Source organism: Oryx dammah, unplaced genomic scaffold (assembly GCF_014754425.2).
Source record: "Oryx dammah isolate SB20612 unplaced genomic scaffold, SCBI_Odam_1.1 HiC_scaffold_18, whole genome shotgun sequence".
Lineage (NCBI taxonomy): Eukaryota > Metazoa > Chordata > Mammalia > Artiodactyla > Bovidae > Oryx > Oryx dammah.
In genome coordinates, this window is record NW_024070202.1 from 44,110,156 (window position 1) to 44,133,566 (window position 23,411).

The window sequence follows — 23,411 nt, forward strand, 5'->3', positions numbered from 1 at the left end:
CTCACTGCTTTTATTTTTAAATTCATCTTCTCAGATTTGTGCTTTGTTAGTTTTAGAACTTGAATTTAATTCGTTTCCAAAGCTCATCAAATAGGTATCTATTTTAAGTTTCATGTCAAGTTTTCTACCATAAAGGGTCAATCTCTGCTTTTAGGATGGAGGTCCTCAAACCTATCTTTGTATATAATAATTCTGGGGAGAATAACATAGTTATGAAAGATTAACATCATAAACTACGCTTCATCATCAAAGATCTTTCCCATTAGTTGAATAAGAGCATAGTTATTTGTTTATTCTTAGATATGTAACACTTATCATCAACTTACATGCAAAGACTAAGGCAGAATTAACATAATAAGGAAATTATACATTTATGAAAAGTCATTCTTAAAGTTCCTTAATTTATAAGCACTATGCAACACAATATTGTAAAACAATTATACTCAAATTTTAAAAAGCAGTATAAAACAAGCATTATTAATATTTGTTTATTATAATTAAGTATAGATTCACATGAAAACACTGAGTGCTTGGCTTATATAACCCACAAGATTCAACACATATTATAATTAAACTACTCATCAGTCTGACATACCCACTACCTGATTAAATAATGTATATGAAAATAGGTACTTACACAAGAAATTTTAAATGGTGCAAATATTATAGGGTCTTCTCCAAACAAAGGCCAATACCGTTCACATTTTTTCTGTTGTCCAAAAAAAGGTTAGTAAATAACTGATAATTTGCTTTATTTGAACTTCTACAAATATTTTGTGTTCCGCTTGTTCTTCATTCCCAGAAAACAAACAACTGCCATCAGTCGGCAGGGACTAAGAGCTTAGATTTATCCAACTCTTTAAAGGTGGGCTACTAATTGCTTTTCAAGATTAGTAATAAGAACTTTATTAACCTAAGTGTATAAACTGTTCATTTCTACCTGCTTGTTATATAGACTCCAAAGATCCTCCTCTAGAAAAGAAAAATTGCTTTTTTTTTTAAAAAAATGCCTAGCACAAGGAGGTAAATTTAGTGTAAGAAGTTGCTCAATTTAGTGTAAGAAATTTAAGAAATTTAGCATGTAAGTTTTAATGGTTCTAAAATGACAATATCTATAATACCTAGCTGAATTCTCATTAAGTATAAAATCTGTGGCGTAGTGGAAAGAGCACTCCACTTGGTATAAGAAAATGTTACAGGTAGCAATTTTACTATTTGTTTACATTTAGTTCCTTTACTATAAAAACAGGGATAATAATCCTTATCTTACATGATTGTTTCAAGTAATTTGAGTATATTTCAAATGTTCTACTGTTGGTAAAAACACTATACAAGAATAATGTATTAAACTATTCACTTTTAGTTGAGATTAGAGAAGGTATAATCAAACAGTATCCTTATTTTCCCATAATAAATAGGTATAGAAATAGTAGAATATTCATTTACATTGGTTTCTAGTATCAAGCCTCATTATTTTAAAAATTTAGGTAAGTGAATAAAAGCCTAACTTCATAGAAGATCCAGTGATTCTGATGTAAGAAATAATGTAATTTTACCAGTAAGACCCAATAAAATGAAAGTCTTTATAACTGACAGTCTAGCTTAAAATACACATTTTAGCAGTGGGAAATATATCAGCTCTTACTAAATCCTCATAGTTCTAAACACAGTAAGTGGAACTGTTACTTATAGGCTGGAATTAATTGTAAGTTGACAATACTGCTCGCAGGGCACAAAGTAGAACTGCCTAGTATGTCAGTTTAACTTAGAGTAAATACTACTAAAATTTTAGAAGGCTTAAAGTCACAAACTTCATTTCCTAGTAGAAGTTTATAGTAAATGATAAAATAAATTATTTTGAAGGTTATTTTTTTTTCTTCTTGGTCTTTCACTTAGTAAAGCTTTAATATCTTGTTAACAGAAAACAAGTTTATAGGAGATTAATTTAGCAAGAATTGAAAGTTTGTGACTAACATGCCTCTCTTCAGAGCAACGTTGAGTAAAGATTATATTGGTATTTATATTTCAGGTATGAACTAATTACTGATACAATTGATACCAAAATGTATGTGTTAAACATCATATGTGAATTTTATTGTTGTTCAGTTGCTAAGTTGTGTCCAACTCTTTGTGACCCTATGGACCACAGGACGCAGGCTTCCCTGCTCTTTACTACCTCCTAAAGTTTGCTCAGACTCATATTCATTGAGTTGATGATGCCATCCAACCATCTCATCCTCTGTCACCCCCTTCTCCTCCTGCCCTCAATCTTTCCCAGCATCAGGGTCTTTCATCTACAGTAATTTGTCATTGGTTTCAGAGATGAGGAAGCTGAAGCGCAGGGGGGGCAGTTCACTGCACCATGTCCAAATGCCAGTGAAGGGTAGGTTTGTTTGACTTCATTGCCTGTGCTCTTTCCATTAGGTCACACTCTAAGTCAAAGTGGAGATTATCAAATGAATTCATAGCCTTGACTGATAAAACAACAAAACCAACTAACAAAACACTATGAATCCAAAAAATCATTAGGTTCAAAAAGTTTTAGCATTCAATACAACTTTATCTTTAAGCGTTATTACTGATATACAATGTGAGCTTATTAATAGAAAGAAGAGAAACAAATCCTAAATCTTAAAAGTAACTTAAAAAAATTTAGGAAGGTAAAATTTAAATTTCGTAATACAACTAATAATAATAATGGTACCGAAGTACATACTGACAATATTTAAACAGATAATTACTTAACAGTATCTCAGTCTGTATATTAATCTTACACTTTTCATTTTCTGTCCAATGTTGCTAATGTTTCCATTACTGGTAACTGATTGGGAGGAATGACAAAATTACTAGTAAAAATAAGGCTTTCTAGTGATTTATATATAATAATATTTCACATAACTGAAAGATGTAGTATCTTGTTTTATGCAATGTATCCTTGACTGAAAATTTTAATAAGAAGTTTTACAACTTTTAAATCATTTCTTAGTTTAATTATAATGCAGTTAATGAACTATACTTGCATAAGGATACTTCAAATTATCAGGTAATTTATTTATCACATTTATAGATGCTCACACTTAAAATGAAGATTTAGGAATCAGTTCTGCAGGCGATCAGAATGGTTTTGATACTAATTTCATTTGTACACGTTTTTTACCTATGTTAAAAATTTTCAGATTAAGGAATTTTCTTCTCTTCATTTTGGAGATACCATTACAAAAATGTAGTGGAATTAGCAGACAGAAATTAGAAATTTCAAGCTGTAAATTAATCAGAATTATTTTAAACCATTTTTATTGTTCATAAGCAGTGTTCTACTTACACCACCATTAAATATTGGAAGACTGCTAAGTAACAATACAGAATCTATGGCTTTAAATATATCATAAAATGTACCTATAAAATATAAAAGTATTTTATGTGTTTAAGGATTATTTGGCTCCTTTTGTTAAAACAAAAGCAATAGCAGAATACACAAAAAAGAAAAGAATTAACTATTTTAACAACTACAGCTAAGAATATAGTAAAAGACCAAGTTAAAAAAAAAAATTCCACAATTACTTTAAATGTTAACAGTTATACGTACCCTCCCCATCTCGAATTCACGACAGGCCATGACAATGATCTAAAAATAAGGGGGGTGGGGTAAGATTGAGAATATATCAGTTAAATACAATTTTACTTTTCCAACAAAATATACATTTCAAGAATTTATTTTTATTCTGAGCAGAAGTATACCTGGCCTGTCAAAAAAAGTAGGTTTAATATTAAAAGTATGAGTTAAATTGGCTTCAAATAACAAGATGTATTTGATTTGAACTGAATTTTTTGAATCTTACAGATATGTCTTGTGTAATTAAAATAATGCATTCAGGATATTTACCGAATAGAATAGCACTATTAAATAGTTTGCTTACTAAAGGTTGAATGTAACTGTCTTTAAACATGAAGGTTATTACATGTGCTTTCCCATCCCAGCAGTTTTATAATGTAATGTTTCAAACATACAGCAAAGTTGAAATAATTTTATACTAAACACTGTATAGCTACCCTCTATGTTCTACCATTAACATTTGACAATGCTTGTTTTTAATCACATAGGTGTCCTTCCACCCATCTATCAGTGTTTGGCAGTTGTCTTGTACTACCAACTTAAACCAAGACTTAAAGTATTGCCATACTCTATTCTTGAAATATTTCAACAAATTTGTCAAAATTTAACAAGACAACCTAGCCATCAGTTTGTCTTTTTAATAAACTAACTATAGTTAACATATCATTATTGCTCAAAAGTCATATTGTAGGATATAGTTAACACATCATTATGGCTAGAAAATCATGCCATTTCATGCAATACTTACTACAACATTGTACTCCCATATCATCCTCCAAAAATCTATTACCGTATTTGCTAAAGGCCCCTGGGTTGCCACATATGCTTTTGGCCCATAAACACCCTAAAAAGGTTAAAAGCATACAAATTATGATTACCAAAGATATTTTCTACCTAAATTTTAAGATTTCAAATTTTATTAGCCTTCCTGTTGTTTTCAGCTAAACAATTTCCAAATAATTTTTCTTTAATAACGTATAAAAGCATGACAAAATATATTTCACTTCAGCTTCTGGTGAAACATGATTCATAGAATTCAAAAGTAAACCTCCTTATGCTGTTTTAAAAATTATGAATTGAAAGCCCTAGTCAACAAAACTAACTAGCAGAAACTTAAAAGCATGCATCAATTCTAAAAAATAAGACTAGAACTAGCTAATAGTTCTTTCTTAGCTAGATTCTTCCATAGCTGTCTTTGGTTTAAGCACCTACTAAATATACTTTTAATAGTAAACCCAAGAATATATCAAACAAACTAGCAGACTAAAATGTTAAACCAGCACATACAGTGAGCCAGTGTTATTAGGTGCAATTAAAAAACTAGAACTTTTAACAAATGTCCTTATAAAAGAACATAAGCATTGATTACATCTGAAAGAATGAACTATGTATTAGTTGGTTTTTTTTCCCATATTTATTCGTTTATTTGGTTACGCCAGGTCTTAGTTGCCACACTCAGGATCTTTGTTACTCCATGTGGGAGCCTTCTGTTTGTTTTTTAGTTGCAGTATGTGGGATCTAGTTCCCTGACCAGGGAATGAACACCTGCATTAGGAGTGGGAAATCTTAGCCACTGGACCACCAGGGAAGTCCCTATGTATTTGTTTTTGTTTAACTATTAGTTTTGGGCTCTGCCATATTTGTAATAAAATTGACTTTTCTGGAAAAGCTCTTATTTGGAACCATAATTCTTCAATGTTGACATTGATATTAATTTTACCATATAACTCTTACCACCTTAATATTTTTCTCAACAAAATACTGTATTAAATAGATTCAAAAGCACAGAGTAACATAACAAAATAGTCTTTTATTTACTCAAGTAGCAGTCTGAATCTCTCTACTGATAAATACCCTATATGGTTAATTAACAGAAATGACTAAGTACATTTGTGTACATAACAAACGAGACAATTTAGCAATCAGTAAAGGCTTCCCAGGTGGCTTGGTGGTAAAGAACCTGCCTGCCAATGCAGGAGATGCGGATTTGATCCCTGGGTCTGGAAGACCCCCTGGAGAAGGAAACGGCAACCCACTCCAATATTCTTGCCTGGGGAAATCTCACCAACAGAAGAACCTGGCGGGCTACACAGTCCAAGGGGGTCAACAAAAAGTTGGACATGACTTAGCAACTAATCAGCAACAAAGGTGTTTATAATAAGCCTTCAATATAAAAGAAGAAACACACAAACAAAAAAACTTTATCTCCACTATCATAAAAGTAAGCAAAAACCTTTAATAAGGATGCTAGACGAAAAACATAAAAATATGTCATGGCTATAACTTCTTTTACTGTTGGCATCACATTAGGCAATTTAAAATTTTTTAATAAAACTAGTATTGTAGGAAGTCATTAAATATATGGCAGAGAAACACCATTTAAAGTTAATACATACCTTAATAAAATTTGCATTGATATAATCTGAATCTTGAGAAGGAGTCTTTAAAGTCAACTTAACTCGGCTATGATCAACTACAGGGAAAAAAAGGGATTTTTAAAATAACGTCCTATGAGCAGACAAGTTTTTTTCCCTAATGAACCATAAATACGATTAAATAACTAAAATTATTTTTAAAAAATGAATGAAATTTGACTTTTAAGTATAAGCAGGGTAATTTCTAACATCATATTGACAGGAAGTAGGTCTTATTGTAAAGCTGTGTTTCAAAGTAGGAATCAGAATATTCAGGACCTCTTTTAAAAATACAAAGTCCTGAGCATCATCTTAGATTTACTACACAAGAGTTTGAGATTTACATGTCTACAGTTTTTAATAAGCAGTAAAACCACTTAATACATTAGTTTGTCAAAATTCTTTTAAGGAACTCTAACTTTCATATTTTATAAGAAATTAGGTAAAAGTGACAAATAAATTAAGATGATGTATGAAAAGTGCTGAATACTTCACTTGACAAATAATATTTATTACTGGGTAGTGTTCACGCCGCTAATTTGGTGTCAGCTGATACCTCCACCGTTAAATTACTATCCTTTCTTTTGTACTTCGTAAATATCTGGGGCTAAACTTTGAGCCTATGAAATCCTACTGAAGTAAAGATCGCCTAATTTCATGGTCCTAATAACATGTAACATGCCACAATCATTTCAGTTGTTTGTAATCCAGGGACAATGATTATTAAAGGCAATTAAAATACAAAAAGACATACAGAAATGATAACAAATACAAATAAACTTAACAAACTTTTTGTTTTTTGGCCTTGCTACATGGCATGCAGGATCTGAATTCCCCAACTAGGAAGCGAACCTGTGACCCTGCAGTGGAAGCGTGGAGTCCTAACCACTGGACTGTCAAGAAGGTCCCCTAGCAAACTTTTTAAGAAGAATAATTAATTTATTAGTCAACAAACTGAATTTATACATTAATACAAAGGTCCAATTCTGCTAATTTCATTTATTTATTTTTGGTGAAATCTTTGGAAATATGTAGGAAGAGATATATGAGAGACATACTAGTTTCCAATTAAAATTATTTTATCCCCTTCCCATGTTTCCAGGGAAGAGAATACATACATGTGTATCAATGCTTTGTTTCTTGTTTCATTACATCCTACATGTCTTTTTTAAAAAGCCATTTTAGATCAGAAATGTACAAATAAAAAATGCTATGCTTTGGGTAAATGATAACAGAACAATTCTGAAGTTAGTACAATGGCCGTTAAATAATCATATGATGCTTCTTCTTATCATGTTTGCCAATAATGATAGGTCCATATTAATACAAAGTATCTCAAAGACAAAGACTTTGTTGGCTGACCTTTGAATCCTTAGTAAATGTTTCTGGGGACTGTGAATCCAGATGAGAACAGTGGCTCCCAAATGATAGCCAATACTGGTGCCAAGTTGCTTGCTACATACAATTTGGGAAATTTTTTTTAAAAATTCTCTGGAAAATTTTATGTGTCTATAAAAATACAACAGTATAATGAACTTCATCTATCCATTACCCATCTTCAATAAGTGTCAATATTTTGCCACTCTCATTTCATCTATTGCTGATCATACAGCAATTAGGGGCTGGGGAAAACAACTTAGAAAGCAAGATTTCTGAGTCCCATATTCTGCAGTAAGTCTGAATCAGTCAGTTCAAGATGGGAAACAGAAATGGGATTTTTTTTTAATGAAATAATGCCATTAGAATCAACATGATGACATAGAGATTATCATACCAAGTGAAGTCAGAAACAGAAAGATACTATATGACATCACTTATATTTGGAATATAAAACAGGACACAAATGAACATATCTATGAAACAGAAACAGACTGACAGACATAGAAGACAGACTTGTGGTTTCCAAGGGGGAGAGTGGAAGGGGAGAGAAGCACTGGGGATGTGAGATTAGCAGACGCAGACCATTATACACAGGGTGGACAAGCAATAAGGCCCTACCGTACAGCATAGGAAACTATCCAATATCTTGGGATAAGCCATAATGAAAAGGATTATGAAAATGTACATGTATAACTAAATAACTCTGCTGTATAGCAAAAACTAACACAACATTGTAAATCAACTGTACTTCAATAAGAATTTTTTAATGGCTTTTTTTTAAACACTCGAAAGCATAGGCAAATTTTCTAGTCACTACTTCATACTGTATAATCACAGAATATGATTGAGAATTTAAAAATCAATATTATGCTGTATATAACATAGCCTGTGTATGTTAATATTCTTTATCGGTGGTCCTATTAAGCATAAACATGAAGAGAAATAACTTAAAGAATATGAAAGGAATTATTGTTTTCATTTCATGGTTTGCTGCCTGATTCTGCAGTCTCCCAGGAGCCATTTCCAAATAGATAAAACCAGTATTCGCTACACAGGAGGCTCTTAAAGGAGCAGCTTTTTTCTTCTTCAACAAACATCAATATCTATTCCAACAACAAATAAACACACACAAAAAAAATATATATAAATATATTGTTGCCTCCAAGAAAACACACACCTATTGATAAGCCCTAGGTGTGAGAAATAAAAGAATCTCCATAATAACATTGGAATAGGCAGAATACCCTGATCCATCACTTCTAAAGGCTAGCCAGCTCAGTTCTAGCCCTTTCAACAAACAAAAGCAACAGGTCATCCTTGACACAGGCGTATCCAGAAATTTCTTAATTATGGGACTGGTCTCAGTGGTCTAGCATAAAATAAACCAAATCTCCCAGATAGCCTGAGAAAAACCTAAGTGATCTTTGAATAGTGATGAAATTACTTTTAATGGATCAAAAGCAGTAATGTCTGCTCTTGCCACTTCAAGTCGACATTATACTAGAGGTTTCAGCCAGTGAAATAAGCCAAGACAGACACTCAGATTGGAAAGAAAGGAATAAAACTATCATTATTTATAAATGACATGATTCTGATAAGTAAAAACTCCTAACATCTCCACAGAAAAATTACTAGGATAAATGAGTCCAGGAAGGTCATGGTCGTTTAGTCACTAAATTATGTCTGACTCTTGTGACCCCATGGACTGTGGCCTGGTGGAAGGCTTCTCTGTCCAAAGGTCAGTGGATTAAAAAAAAAAAAAATTGATGTGCAAATATGAACTATATTTCTATATACTAGTAACAAAAATCTTGAAAATAACATTAATTCCATTCACAACAGCATAAAAACTTTTTAAAAGAAGAAATACAAGATTTGTACACTGAAAACCATAAAACACTGCTGAGAGAAACTGAAGATTTAAATAAACAGAGCTGTCTTATATATATGGTTCCCTGGTGGCTCAGATGGTCAAGAATCCACCTACAATGAAGGAGACCTGGGTTCAATCCCTGGGTTGCGAAGATCCCCTGGAGAAAGGCATGGCAACCCACTCTAGTATTCTTGCCTGGAGAATCCCCATGAACAAAGGAGCCTGATGGGCTACATACAGTCCATGGGGTTGCAAAGAGTCGGATATGACTGAGCAACTAAGCACAGCAGATATATATACATAAACACTTTCTTTATCCATCCATCCATTGATGAACACTTAGATTGAAAGAGTCAATATGGTTTAAGATTGCAATTATCCTTAAACTGATCCATAGATTCAACACAATCCTTATTAAAATTCCAGAATTTTTGTAGAACTTGACAACCTTATCCCACAATTTATACGGAAATGCAAAGGACTGAGAATAACCAAACCAATATTTTAGAAGAACACAGAGAACACTTCTTGCCTTTAAAACTTACTATAAAGCTACAATGATCAAGATACTGTGATCTGGTGTCAATGAAATAGAATTAAGGGTCCAGAAATAAACTCTTACATTTACAGTCAAATTATTTCCAACAAAAGAGCTAAGGCAATTCAGAGGAGAAAGGATTATTTTCAACAAATGGTGCTGGAACAATGCCTCGTGCTCAAGATTATTTTAGATCCTTACCTCACATCATATTAAAAATTAACTCAAAATAGACTATACACTTAAATGTAACAGCTAAGACTATAATACTTACAGGAATGAAATGAAAAAACACAGGGGAAAATCTTTGTCATTCTGGATTAGGCAAAGAGTTCTTGGACTGAACATGAAAAGCATGACCCACAAAACTGATAAACTGGACTTCATGAAAATTAAAAGTGTGCATTAAGACATCAACCACTAAGAAAATGAAAAGACAAACCATAAACTAGGGGGGGAGGCGCAAATCATAATATCTGAAAAAAGACTTGTATCTGAGGTATATAAAAAACTTTTATAACTAAATAGGATAAAAAGTCAATTAAAAAATACTGCAAACGCTTTGAAGAGACTGTTCACACCTTCTTTATCCATTCATCTGCTGATGGAGACTTAGGTTGCTTCCATATCTTGGCAACTGTGAATAATGCTGATATGAATACTGGGATGCATGTATCTCTTTAAATTAGTGTTTGTGTTTTTTTGTGCATATACAGCCAGGAGTAAAACTGTTGGGTCATATGGTAGTTCTATTTTTTTCTGTTGTTTCTTGAGAAAACTCCATACTGTTTTCCACAGTGGCTGAATGAATTCAGTATAAATCAACAGTATAAAGAGTCCCCATCCTAAAAACGGGTCAACTTTATGATATGTAAATTATACCACAATAAGGCTATTTAAAAAAAAAAAACAACCTGCAAGCACTGGTCATGCTAAATACTCAAAAGAAATTGTCAGTTTGCACTATTCTTATGACAGGAGGAAAATATGTATCTCTAAAAACTATTACTTTCAATTTAAGTTTCAAAATTAAAATGATTAGAAATTTATTGGAAACTGACTTATCAAATCTTAAATAAGGTAAAAAGGTAATGCTACTCTGCCTATAGCACAATATTTAAGAGCTCAGACTCTAGGGCAAGGTTTCTCAACCTCAGCACTATTTTTACTTGACCTGGGCTAATTCTCTGCTGTGAGGAGGCTGTGGCCTCTAGACTGGAGGATGCAGTGGCTTCCCTGTCCTCTGCCCACTAGATGCCAGTAGCAGCCTGCTCGCTCCACATCCTAGTTGTAATAACCAAACAACCAAACCACCTCTAGCAGTGCTAAATGTCTCTCCCTTTAGGAGCAAAATCACTGTGGCTGAAAACCAATGCTTTGGATACAAACTGCCTGGGTTTAAATTCTCACCACACTATTAGCTGTGTGGCAAGCTATTTAAGTTGGTGATGGACAGGGAGGGAGGCCTGGTGTGCTGCAGTCCACATGGTCTGAAAGAGTCGGACATGAATAAGCGACTGAACTGGACTGAACTGAAGCTATTTAACCTTTGTCTCAATTTTTTATCTGCAAAATGGCATACAATAGTACCTCCCAGAGTTTTGTTTTGATGATTATGGTAAATAATTCATTTCCTAAAGAAACCGGCAAACAATACAAAGCAAGGCTTTTCTTTTTCAGAGGGCCAGAGGAACAGCACTGAACTTCCCCCTCTATCTCTAGTTAAACTTAATAAAGCTTCCTCCTATTCTCAGTTTTCTCTCTAACTCCTACTACATTATTCTCAATAGCACTAACCACTATGAGAGACCACACGTTATCTGAATTGTTCACTGCCTTGCCTATACTATAAGCTCTACAAGGGCAGGGTATTTGGTCAGTTTGTTTTCTGCTGTTATCTGCAGCACATAGTATATGTTCAAAGCTTCTTATAAAATGAATGAATGAAACAAAATATGAAAACAGAAACCTGAAGCTGTTTGAGATTCATTTCCTCAGATGGTAAAAAAACAAGGTGGAAATACTGCTTCTTTAAGAGTGTGCACATTAATTCCATCTCTTCATTCCAAAGCAAAAACCACAACCCAGTTGTGGATGTGACTAGTGATTGAAGCAAGGTCCGATGCTGTAAAGAGCAATATTGCATAGGAACCTGGAATGTTAGGTCCATGAATCAACGCAAACTGGACATGGTCATAGTAGATGGCAGGAGTGAACATCAACATTTTAGGAATCAGCGAACTAAAATGGACTGGAATGGGTGAATTTAACTCAGATGACCATTACCCCTACTACTGTGGGCAGGAATCCCTTAGAAGAAATGGAGTAGCCATCATAGTCAACAAGAGTCAGAAATGCAGTACTCGGATGCAAACTCAAAAACGACAGAATGATCTCTGTTCATTTCGAAGGCAAACCATTCAATATCATAGTAACAATCCAAGTCTATGCCCCAACCAGTAATGCTGAAGAAGCTGAAGTTGAACGGTTCCATGAAGACCTACAAGACCTTTTAGAACTAACACCCAAAAAGGATGTCCTTTTCATTATAGGGGACTGGAATGCAAAAGTAGGAAGTCAAGAAACACCTGGAGTAACAGGCAAATTTGGCCTTGGAGTACAGAATGAACCGGGGCAAAGGCTAATAGAGTTTTGCCAAGAGGATGCACTGCTCATAGCAAACTCCCTCTTCCAACAACACAAGAGAAGACTCTACACATGGAATCATCAGATGGCCAACACCGAAATCAGACTGATAATATTTTTTGCAGCCAAAGATGGAGAAGCTCTATACAGTCAGCAAAAACAAGACCAGGAGCTGACTGTGGCTCAGATCAGGAACTCCTCATTGCCAAATTTAGACTTAAATTGAAGAAAGTAGGGAAAACCACTAGACCATTCAGGTATGACTCAAATCAAATCCCTTACGATTATACAGTGGAAGTGAGAAATAGATTTAAGGGACTAGATCTGATAGACAGAGTGCCTGACGAACTATGGATGGAGGTTCATGACATTGTACAGCAGACAGGGATCAAGACCATCCCCAAGGAAAAGAAATGCAAAAAAAGAAAACAGCAGTCTGAGGAGGCCTTACAGATAGCTGTGAAAAGAAGAGAAGCCAAAAGCAAAGGAGAAAAGGAAAGCTACCCATTTGAATGCAGAGTTCCAAAGAATAGCAAGGAGAGATAAGAAAGCCTTCCTCAGTAATCAGTGCAAAGAAATCAAGGAAAACAATAGAATGGGAAAGACTAGAGATCTCTTCAAGAAAATTAGAGATACCGAGGGAACATTTCAGGCAAAGATGAGCTCAATAAAGGACAGAAATGGTATGGACTTAATAGAAGCAGAAGATATTAAGAAGAGGTGGCAAGAATACACAGAGGAACTATACAAAAAAGATCTTCATGACCCAGATAATCACGATGGTGTGATCACTCACCTAGAGTCAAACATCCTGGAATGTGAAGTCAAATGGGCCTTAGGAAGCATCACTACGAACAAAGCTAGTGGAGGTGATGGAATTCCAGTTGAGCTATTTCAGCTATATATGCAGAGTATATCATGAGAAATGCTAGGCTGGATGAAGCACAAGCTGGAATCATGATTGCTGGGAGAAATATCAATAACCTCAGATACGCAGATGGAGAAGGAAATGGCAACCCACTCCAGTATTCTTGCCTGGAGAATCCCAGGGACAGAGGAGCCTGGTGGGCTGCCATCTATGGGACCGCACAGACACAGACACGACTAAAGCGACTTAGCAGCAGCAGCAGCAGATATGCAGATGATACCACCCTTATCACAGAAAGTGAAAAAGAACTAAAGAGCCTATTGGTGAAAGTGAAAGAGGAGAGTGAAAACATTAGCTTTAAGCGCAACACTCAGAAAACTAAGATTATGGCATCGGGTCCCATCACTTCATGGGAAATAGATGGGGAAACAGTGGCTGACTTTTTTTAGGCTCCAAAATCACTGCCGATGGTGAGACTGCAGCCATGAAATTAAAAGATTGCTCCTTGGAAAGAATGTTATGACCAACCTAGACAGCATATTAAAAGGCAGAGACATTACTTTGCCAACAGAGGTCTGTCTAGTCAAGGCTATGGTTTTCCAGTAGTCATGTATGGATGTGAGAGTTGGACTATACAGAAAGCTGAGAACTGAAGAATTGATGCTTTTGAACTGTGGTGTTGGAGAAGACTCTTGAGAGTCTCTTGGACTTCAAGGAGATCCAACCAGTCCATCCTAAAGGAGATCAGTCCTGAGTGTTCACTGGAAGGACTGATGTTGAAGCTGAAACTCCAATACTTGTGGCCACCTGATGTGAAGAGCTGACTCATTTGAAAAGACCCTGTTGAAGATTGAAAGATTGAAGGCAGGAGAAGGAGACAGACACAGAGGATGAGACAGTTGGATGGCATCACTGACTCAATGGACATGAGTTTGGGTCAACTCCGAGAGTTGGTGATGGACAGGGAGGCCTGGCATGCTGTGGTCCATGGGGTCGCAAAGATTTGGACATGACTGAACTGAACTGAACATTAATTCCAGAGTATAATAAGAGTACCTCAAAATTATATTGCTTAATTTAAAAGAACTGTTCAGAAACCCATATTATTCACTACTCTGAAGTGGATTGGTACGAAAAGTGAATTATATTTTCCAAAATCTTAATGAGTGGTTACTATGTGCTAGGGACAACTGTAAGCATTGTACATGCACAAAATAATCTTTTAAGGTAATTATTATTTTAATCTCCATTTTGAAGATGAAGAAACCAAAGCACAGAAAGGATGCATCCAAAATTACATAGGTAACAGTTGACAGAGGCAGGATTTGAACTTCCAGCCAGGGCTCTTCATTATGCTCTGCTGCCACTTCATAATAACTGTGCTGCTACCAGCCACCCACAGATCCCATATCTGAGAGTAAAGTTGAGTAACAACAGAAAGATGAAGGGTTAAATTTATGCAAAGAGGACAGTAAGAAAGAAGGAAGAAGACAAGTGCGGGACAAGACAATTTGAAAAAGGGATATTATAGAAGAAGGAAATTTTTAAAATAGAGACTGGTCAACAACATCAAAATAGTTAACAGAAAAGAATAAGCACTAATCAACAACAGTAACAACAGTAATAAAAGACTATCAAATGTGATAATTAAAGTCACTGGAAAATTTATCAAGGACATTTTAGAGAGAATAAACTTTAGGAATGAATGAGATTTTTGTCAACTATACTTCAATAAAGCTAGGAAAAAAAAAAAGGATGAAAGGAGAATTGAGAGAATGGGATCCTGGAACATACAGATTTCTAGATACTTGAAGGAAGGAAAAGAGAAAGACTACTGGCAGCTTTAAAAGACAGCAAGTATGATATAAAATTTTAACTTTTACAGTTAAACATATTCTGATAGAAAACTATTATATTATCATTATTAGAATATAATGCTATCAGTCTTAGGCATGCCCTCAGAGATACGTACCATGTTCTTAGACTAGTAAGAACAGCAGATACACAAGCATGAATCATGGTTCATTTTTTTTCATGGTTCATTTTTAATGCTCAATTAATCAATTATAGTTCTTATGAATAGAAAATAGATGTTAATATTTTTAGCATTTTATAAAATGTATTATACTTATTGAGTTATGTCTGTATTATTTTATTTTTTACAAAAAATTTCTCTGAACAGGGAGTCCACAAAAGATATTTTTACTTGGATTTTTCAGATTTAAAAGTGGGACAGTATCAGAGTAATTGTGATGCCTAAAGAGAAAAGAAATGAACAATAAAACAACAACAACAAAATCTACTATCATGAAGAAAGGCAAGCACAACCACAAATTATTGTCTTGTAGTGTACCTTGAAAGAGAAGCTCATCATTATTTTCTTTACAAATGAACTCATTAGGAAGAATAATGCTAGTTTAAGCTATAAAACTACTAATTAGCATAACCATTTGTTCTTTTAATGGCATTTTAAACTTACATGGCAGTATGTCCTTGTATCTGTTCTTTTTAACATTTTCTTCTTTTTCTCCAGTGGCTGTGGGATAAATCTTTTCTGTTCTATATTTGGTTGACAATCTTCTTAGTCGCTTAAAATCAAAAGAAAAGAAGATTTAAGTTCAGAAAAAATCAGTATTTCAAAATGTTAATGAAAATTTGAATGATAAAAAACTCTTCATTGAATTTTGCTAACCCCGATTTCTCACAACTCATTTTCTTGTTTTTCAAAATTCACGGTATCTCCCTAGCCCTTAGTAATTAATCTTAATAATTAACCCTAAGATTTTTTTTTCTTAGCATAAGAGCAAACCTAAGATTAATATTCCAACTAGTAATTTTAAAAGGGGGGCAGTAGAATAAAAGTTGTACAGAATCCTCCTGACAATGCAGGACTCAAGAGACTGGGTTTGATCTCTGGGTGAGGAAGATCCGCCGCAGTAGGAAATGGAAACCCGGTCCAGTATTCTTGCCTGCAAAGTTCCATGGACAGAGGAGCCTGGCAGGTTACAGCCCATGGGGTCACAAACAGTTGCACATGACTGAGAACTGAGCACAACACGGCACCAGATATAAATAATTGTATTTAAAGAAACCATTAATAAGCTGAGTCAGAATATTTAACTCAGGATCTGAAAAACAAACTTTAAAATCACACCTAAAAGATTATATAAAAGTTCTTATTTCTTCTCTCAATAAACCTGGAGCACCCATGATGTGCCAGGCTCCTTCCAAGGCATAAGCTAATAATTACTTATAAGACACTGCAAAACAAAGTTCTTTGATACTCAATTGGAAATGTTCAACAAAGACCAATTCTGCTTATTCAGTGCATTACAGAAGTGGTTTGTGAGTTAGTGAGAAATTCTTACCACATACGGCAGTAGGGATGTTCTCTGGGCTGGAATATTTCTGCATGTCAGTAATACACTTCCTGCTTTCAGAAGCACTGAAAGTCAGCATTGTGAATTGTTTAAACTCACTACTCAACCACATTGCTGAAATCTAATTTCAAAGGAACCTACTTTCTTCCAGGCTTAAAAACATATCGAAGATATTCTGGTTTTACTATTGAACAAAAGTATTAAATACAAATGAAAAATATGTCTGGTAACACTTAACTTTTTCACCATTTTATTTCTGTTCCTTGTGATACTGATAATTAAGCAACTAAGAATAGTATGTCTATATTTTTACAGATAGAAGTTTAATTGAAGATCTTTAACTTATTCTTGTATTGACATACTTAACATTTAACATTTGAAATAATCTTAAAGTAGACCCTCACATACAGAATAGCAAGCTTTTTTGTTCTTCTCTGAAAAACTCCTAAATTTTATCATCCCAATCTTAGAGACCTAAAGCAGGAATATATGTTTTTTAAAAATGAAAAATCTTAACTAGAATTTTGTTTTGCACAGGCACAATGCCAAAGCAAAACTGTCCACTTTTATGATGTTATTTCCTGTAGTAATAAAGTTTTCAAAGTATGTAAGTGCATGGGGGGGCAGGGAATTGTAGTTGTTTAGAAAGTAAATGGGCGGGTTGGTGAGGGTGTTGGAAAACCAGAACTTTGACACAACACTGGTAGAAAAGAATATTTAAGGAGGGTAATTTGGCAATTACAAATACACATAACCTCTTAACCTAGGAACTGCACTTCTACAAATTTGTTCTCTAGATTAATGGCACACGCTCATGAAATGATGTACACATAAAGTTATTTATGGCAGAATTATTTATAATAGGAAAAGCACACAAAATTGGAAAAGACAGTAGAGGCCTGGCTAAAAAGATTTGTTTCATTTACAGAAGCAGACACGATAGGGTTGAAAACAACGATGAAGCTCTTAATACACAGTGATATGGAAAGATCTCAAAAATATATATGAAGTGTAAAAAAGCAGAGAACACAGTAGTGTATATATTAGTGTTAAAAATATTCATTTGTATATGCTTGTAAGTGCAAAACCATCCCTGAGACTATTTACAAAGGTTGTTGTCTATGGGAAAGAGAATGAGTAGCTGTATGATATGGATGGGAAGGAAACATTACTACACATTCTTTCTTACATTCTGGATTATATGAATTCATTACCTATTCAAAAACAAAATTGTTTAAAAAAATAGAAGTAAAAAAGATTATTCACGATTTCTTTATTCTACATTAACAAAGATCCTCCTAGTTACTTACATATATATCTTGCATATTTAGTCAGAATTTTTGTATTTTCTCTGCTCAAAGATTTTCAAATATAGTATCAATGTATTATAAAATATTCTATGTGAATATGACTAACAGAAAGATAGCAATCCAAAGAGTAGCAGAAACACAGGGATAAGAGAATAAAACTTAGGTAACTATCATTGAAAAAAAAAAAAAAAATACAGGCACACACTAAAAAAAACAAAACAAACCAACAAAAAACTACAAAGAAAAGGAAAGAAGGGATGCATTTAATTGTAAAATGTAAATGCACTTCTGGAATACCTGCTCCAGTCACTCCAAGCATTTCTTTTTTTTATAAGATAAATTATGTTATTTAAATGTACAAATTAAAATTTTTATAGGAAATTACTTTTCATTTCTCATATAATGAAACTTTAAGAACACTTTCGTGTACAAGTAAATATCTAATTTGAATCTGAATTTTTATAGATCCAGTTTTCTTACAGACTAACACAACATGGGATGTTTATCTACAGTCATGCTTCCAACAAATCTATGTAAGTAGCGTACTTAGAAATTTTCTTACCTCTTGGAGATACTAACCTATGTTCTTACCTCTCAGAGATACTAATCTATGATATAGTATAAATAAAACCATGGTGGTCCGTTAAACATAAAAAATTCTACCCAGCTATATTAAAAAGATACCTTCAAATAGGAACTTATTTCCTAATAAAAAGTCAGCTTTATAGTTAGCCGGTTGAATTAAAATTCTTGATCTGAAACTCTCTAGCTGTAAGACACTGAATATATTTAACCTGTGTCTCCTCCTCTGCAATCTCTCAGCAAAGAGCCTAGCATGAAAAAAATGGGCTCAATAATTGTTAACAATTACTATATTTCTGAAATTCTTTAAATGTTATTTGCTACTACAATTTTCTTTCTTTCTTTAAATAAAGCCTTTTCTAGATCAGAGATCAAAAGGCATCACATATTCTAAGCAATTTGTTTTCCTGGGAGTGTTGCATATTATAAAGCATGCTTCATTCATACTGTCAATTTTGAGCATGCTTTACAATCACCTGGAGGGCTTGTTAGATGAGAGACTGCAGGGACCCATCCTCAGAATTTGTATTTAATGAGTTCCCAAGTGATGCTGCTGCTGCTGTCTGGAGTCTGTGCTTAAGAACCCCTGGTGTAAAGTATGTTCAAGAAGAAGGAGTATAGTGACTGAACTACACGATAAATACATAAAGAGAACGCTTGTTATTTCCTCTACTAAACTTTAAACTCTATGAGTACAAAATTACTGTTAGATTAAAAAGTATAATGCCCTGTATTATTAGAGCATACTTAATGCTTATATGTTAAATAGGTTAATTTTAGAATAAGACCTGAATGCTGGGCTAAACAAAGGAAAATGGGTTTCATTCTTTTAATACCACAAAATTTAATGTCTCAGTAGTGCTTGGAGGAAACACAGCACCACCAAGGTGGTATATGAAATGGAAAGTACTTACTCATATAATGTAATTTTAATTTCCTGACCACCATTTCCATTATCTGTAGTGATGTTGTCACTATGAAATTAAGAAACAGGTCATAATGTACTAAGGAACGTTATTTTTAAGGATAGTGCTATGTGACAGCTGTATGAGAACAGCACTGAACCAAACACTAATAAAAATTATTTATTTATTAAGTTACACATAATTATACTAAAGCAAGAAAATCATTGTCCTAACTGAGCAAAAATATAGCTAAATGGTATGTTTACATGAACTTATAAGTACTATTCACACCCTTTAAAAAACCTTTAAGAAAGACATTTTCAGCTACCCTTAAAAGTCTTGAGAAAAATCACGTAGTAAACTCATGATTCCGCTCTAGAGTTTCTATTCTATAAAGCAAGTCTGGTCATTTTAAATCCCACACCTGAAAATTCTCCAATGGGTCTACCACATCCTAGATAAATTACCAAATCCTTTAATTTTAACATATTTTGAAAGCTGCCTAATTTCCCAGCTTCTTTTTATAACACTCTCACATACAGTATGACACTTCAGCCAGATTCACCACCCCCGCCACCACCACCAGCAACCGTCCACCCCTCATCACAGTTCTACAGGTTTTACTCTTTCTGGTGAGTTAATAGGAGGACTCTGGCTAGAGTGTTATTTCCTTTCTGAAGCCTCTCTTAAACCTTCCCTTCCTCACTGCTCCCAATTCGCAGAACTAAGTAGTCAAGAATTCATTGCTCTATTACCACTGTGAAAAGTATTTATAGTTTAATGTCTCACCCATTAGACTATAATACTGAAGACTGAGACTGGGTATCTTATTGTACTTTATAAACTAGTGCAGTGCAAATCACATTAAAACGAGTGATTTCAAGAACTGTTTAATTAGACTTCTCAGGCAAGTCACAGAGTTGTCTCTGATATGTTAGAATTTGTGATGCAAACAAAAACAGGGTTTAACAATCACTGTGCTTTAACATTTCAAACAAATCACTTTCTCTTTACTTTTTAAAAACACAAAAGGTTTACTCCCCAATCCTAAATCAGTAACTGATTCTCAGAGGTCCCTAAAGCCATATACAATATGACTGTCCTCTTTAAGGTATCCAGTTGTGTGTCAAGACTTGGCTCTTTAAAAGTGTACTTTCCTTGTTTATCTAAGGACCAAAGCTAATGAGAATGTGTTTGTGATGCTTGTTGACTCCAGAACTGTCTACTCGATTGTCCACTGGGTGTCCTATAGGCATCACAAAATGTTCAAAGCACATGTCCAAACAGCACCACCATTCAACAGTTGCTCAAGCCTAAAAGCTGGGAATCATCCTGACTCCTACCTTTATCTCCTCTCACTTCAACATCCAATCAATCCATTGGCAAGCTGTGTTAGCCCCACCCCTCAAATTTATCTAATTCTCTTCATATTAACCAAACAGACTTAGAATTCAGAGTACATGTAGACAAGAACAAGTATTAAATTTGATTCTTACCTGGATTTTCAATCAGGACAATTAAGAAAACAAACTGACAGAAAAACAGTAGAGCTTAAATAAAATTAAGGTAACTCAAATTCTTTTTGGTGTAAGATGGAAAATAGATAAATTAGGTATTGGAGATCAAGCCTTCTCATACTCTGTTATTAGGCCATACACTACTGCCTCCAGTTCCTGCCACTATGTCGCTTTAGTCGTGTCCGACTCTGTGCGACCCCACAGACGGCAGCCCACCAGGCTCTGCCGTCCCTGGGATTCTCCAGGCAAGAACACTGGAGTGGGTTGCCATTTCCTTCTCCAATGCATGAAAGTGAAAAGTGAAAGTGAAGTCGCTCAGTCGTGTCCGGACTCCCAGCAGTCCCATGGACTGCAGCCCACCAAGCTCCTCCGTCCATGGCATTTTCCAGGCAAGAGTACTGGAGTGGGGTGCCATTGCCTTCTCCCCAATTCCTAAATGTCCCCAATAATTGAAAAAAACAGTATCAACTTCATAAGGCACTAATTTTAGTAAATATGCACACAAGAATATGCAAATTATAATAATGTACCTTAAAGTTAAATAAAGTGAAATTACTTACTTTAAGCTTTAGTTATACTGTAGCAAAATATAAGAATAACTAAACACTACTGCTTTTGCCATTGTTCTGAAATATTTCTGAAGCAATTATCAGGAAAATTCATCTTAAGTTTTAAGTCAGAAAAGTTTTAAAATTCATCTATGTGTACTGTGGCACATCGTTGGCACACAGTAACAACTGTGAGAGGAAAAAATTCATTTGGTTTTATGCCTAAAATATTAATGTTATCAGTCACAAAAAGCCACTGAATCATAATACTACTGAGTTAACCCAACGACAATAATGGGATGATTTTTAAGAGAAAATTCAAAAATTTAAAACTTCAAATACAAAGTAACAGCAGCAAGTAGTAAAATCATAGTATAATTTCCATAAAACATACACTATCTCTAACTGGCTATTCTTTATATATTTACAAATATATTTATGTAAAAATATGTATGCTACTGATAATAACTGTTATAAGCAATTAAAACAACAGGTCTTTCAACTACACAACTGCAATGTTTGCCTTTAGTTGCAAATTATGCAACTCTGCCTTTCAAAATTCATATTCCTATCTTTGCTCGCCATTTTACCTAACGCTGCATGACAGACTAACTTATCTGTCATTCTTCTTCAGAACTGCATAGCTATGCCTTCTCATTAAAGCTAACTCAGGCCCATACAGATGATTCATTTTGCTATACAGTAGAAACTAACATAACATTGTAAAGCCACTATACTTCAATGAAAATTATTTAAAAAAAAAAATCTAAGTCAGAGCTGGTACTTAAAAGACATACTTTGAAGTAAATAGGGGCCAATCGTGGGCTTCCCAGGTAGCACAGTAAACCTTTATAAAAAAATGCACCTGCCCATGCAGATGTAGATTTGATCCCTAGGTCAGGAAGATCCCCTGGAGGAGGAAATAGCAACCCACTCCAGTATTCTTGCCTGGAGAATCCCACAGATAGATGAGCCTTGTGGGCTACAGTTCACAGGGTCACAAAGAATCAGACACAAATGAACACGCATGCATAAAAGGTGCCAATCTTACCAGTCTTTAGGTAATAAAACAATTTTACTCTTTGTTCACGTAAATTTCAATGCTTCAGTTATTTTCAATTGGCCAAGCAAACCCCTTGCTTCTTTACAGCTAAGTACAGAAATCATCTTGTTGAAACATTTCCTGAGAATAGTACTGGCACCCACCCCATCTTCCACTTCCTCCAATATTGCTTCCTCATTTCTACTCACAGCACTTGATATTTATCTCTCATCTAGGACAGATCCCAATTTGCAGTTATTATCTGTATGTGTACATATACCATCCCTGATAAAATATGAGTTCCCTGAAGATAGAGACCATGACTTATTCTGTTAATAACAGCTACTACCAGTGTAACCTGTGACAAACTCCAGCAAGTCAATAACACTGTTTAGGTCTTCTCAGGTGGTAATATTCAGGGGGAAAGGATGCAAATCAGAATTGGCCAGTAAACTTAGGAAGTGATTTTCCTTCCCTCCTTAAACTTCATTGCCACTTCATAATGAGACAGCTTCGAGTCAAAGAAGCTAGGGTTCAATTCCTAGTTCCCTTAAACACTAGCAAAGGAGATCTCTTCAACACAGTAGTTTTATAATCCTCCATGAATGGATGAAGCAATTGATCTTCATTTTGACAATTAGTTTTTAAATAAAACTTTGTACTGCAGACTTTATTTTAAAACAATAAATATGGCAAAGCACAAAAGCTAACAGAAAAAAAGGTAGTAAAAAATTTCATATCAAGCCTGTAATCATTTTTTGCATACCCTAGACAACAAGCAAATGGCTTCCTTTT

The 23,411-nt window shown here is 34.4% G+C and overlaps 1 protein-coding gene across 1 annotated transcript in view; it reads right to left on the reverse strand.

The window, feature by feature from the left end:
• Window positions 1-23,411, reverse strand: part of PTPN12 (protein tyrosine phosphatase non-receptor type 12) — an 85,522-nt gene that overhangs the window by 31,925 nt on the left and 30,186 nt on the right. The window contains exons 2-6 of the mRNA XM_040260753.1: window positions 15,812-15,920; window positions 6,010-6,086; window positions 4,362-4,457; window positions 3,587-3,625; window positions 638-709 (exon numbers count right to left, since the gene is read on the reverse strand). Of these exons, the coding sequence (XP_040116687.1) occupies window positions 638-709; window positions 3,587-3,625; window positions 4,362-4,457; window positions 6,010-6,086; window positions 15,812-15,920 (393 nt within the window). The remainder of the gene's footprint in view (window positions 1-637; window positions 710-3,586; window positions 3,626-4,361; window positions 4,458-6,009; window positions 6,087-15,811; window positions 15,921-23,411) is intronic.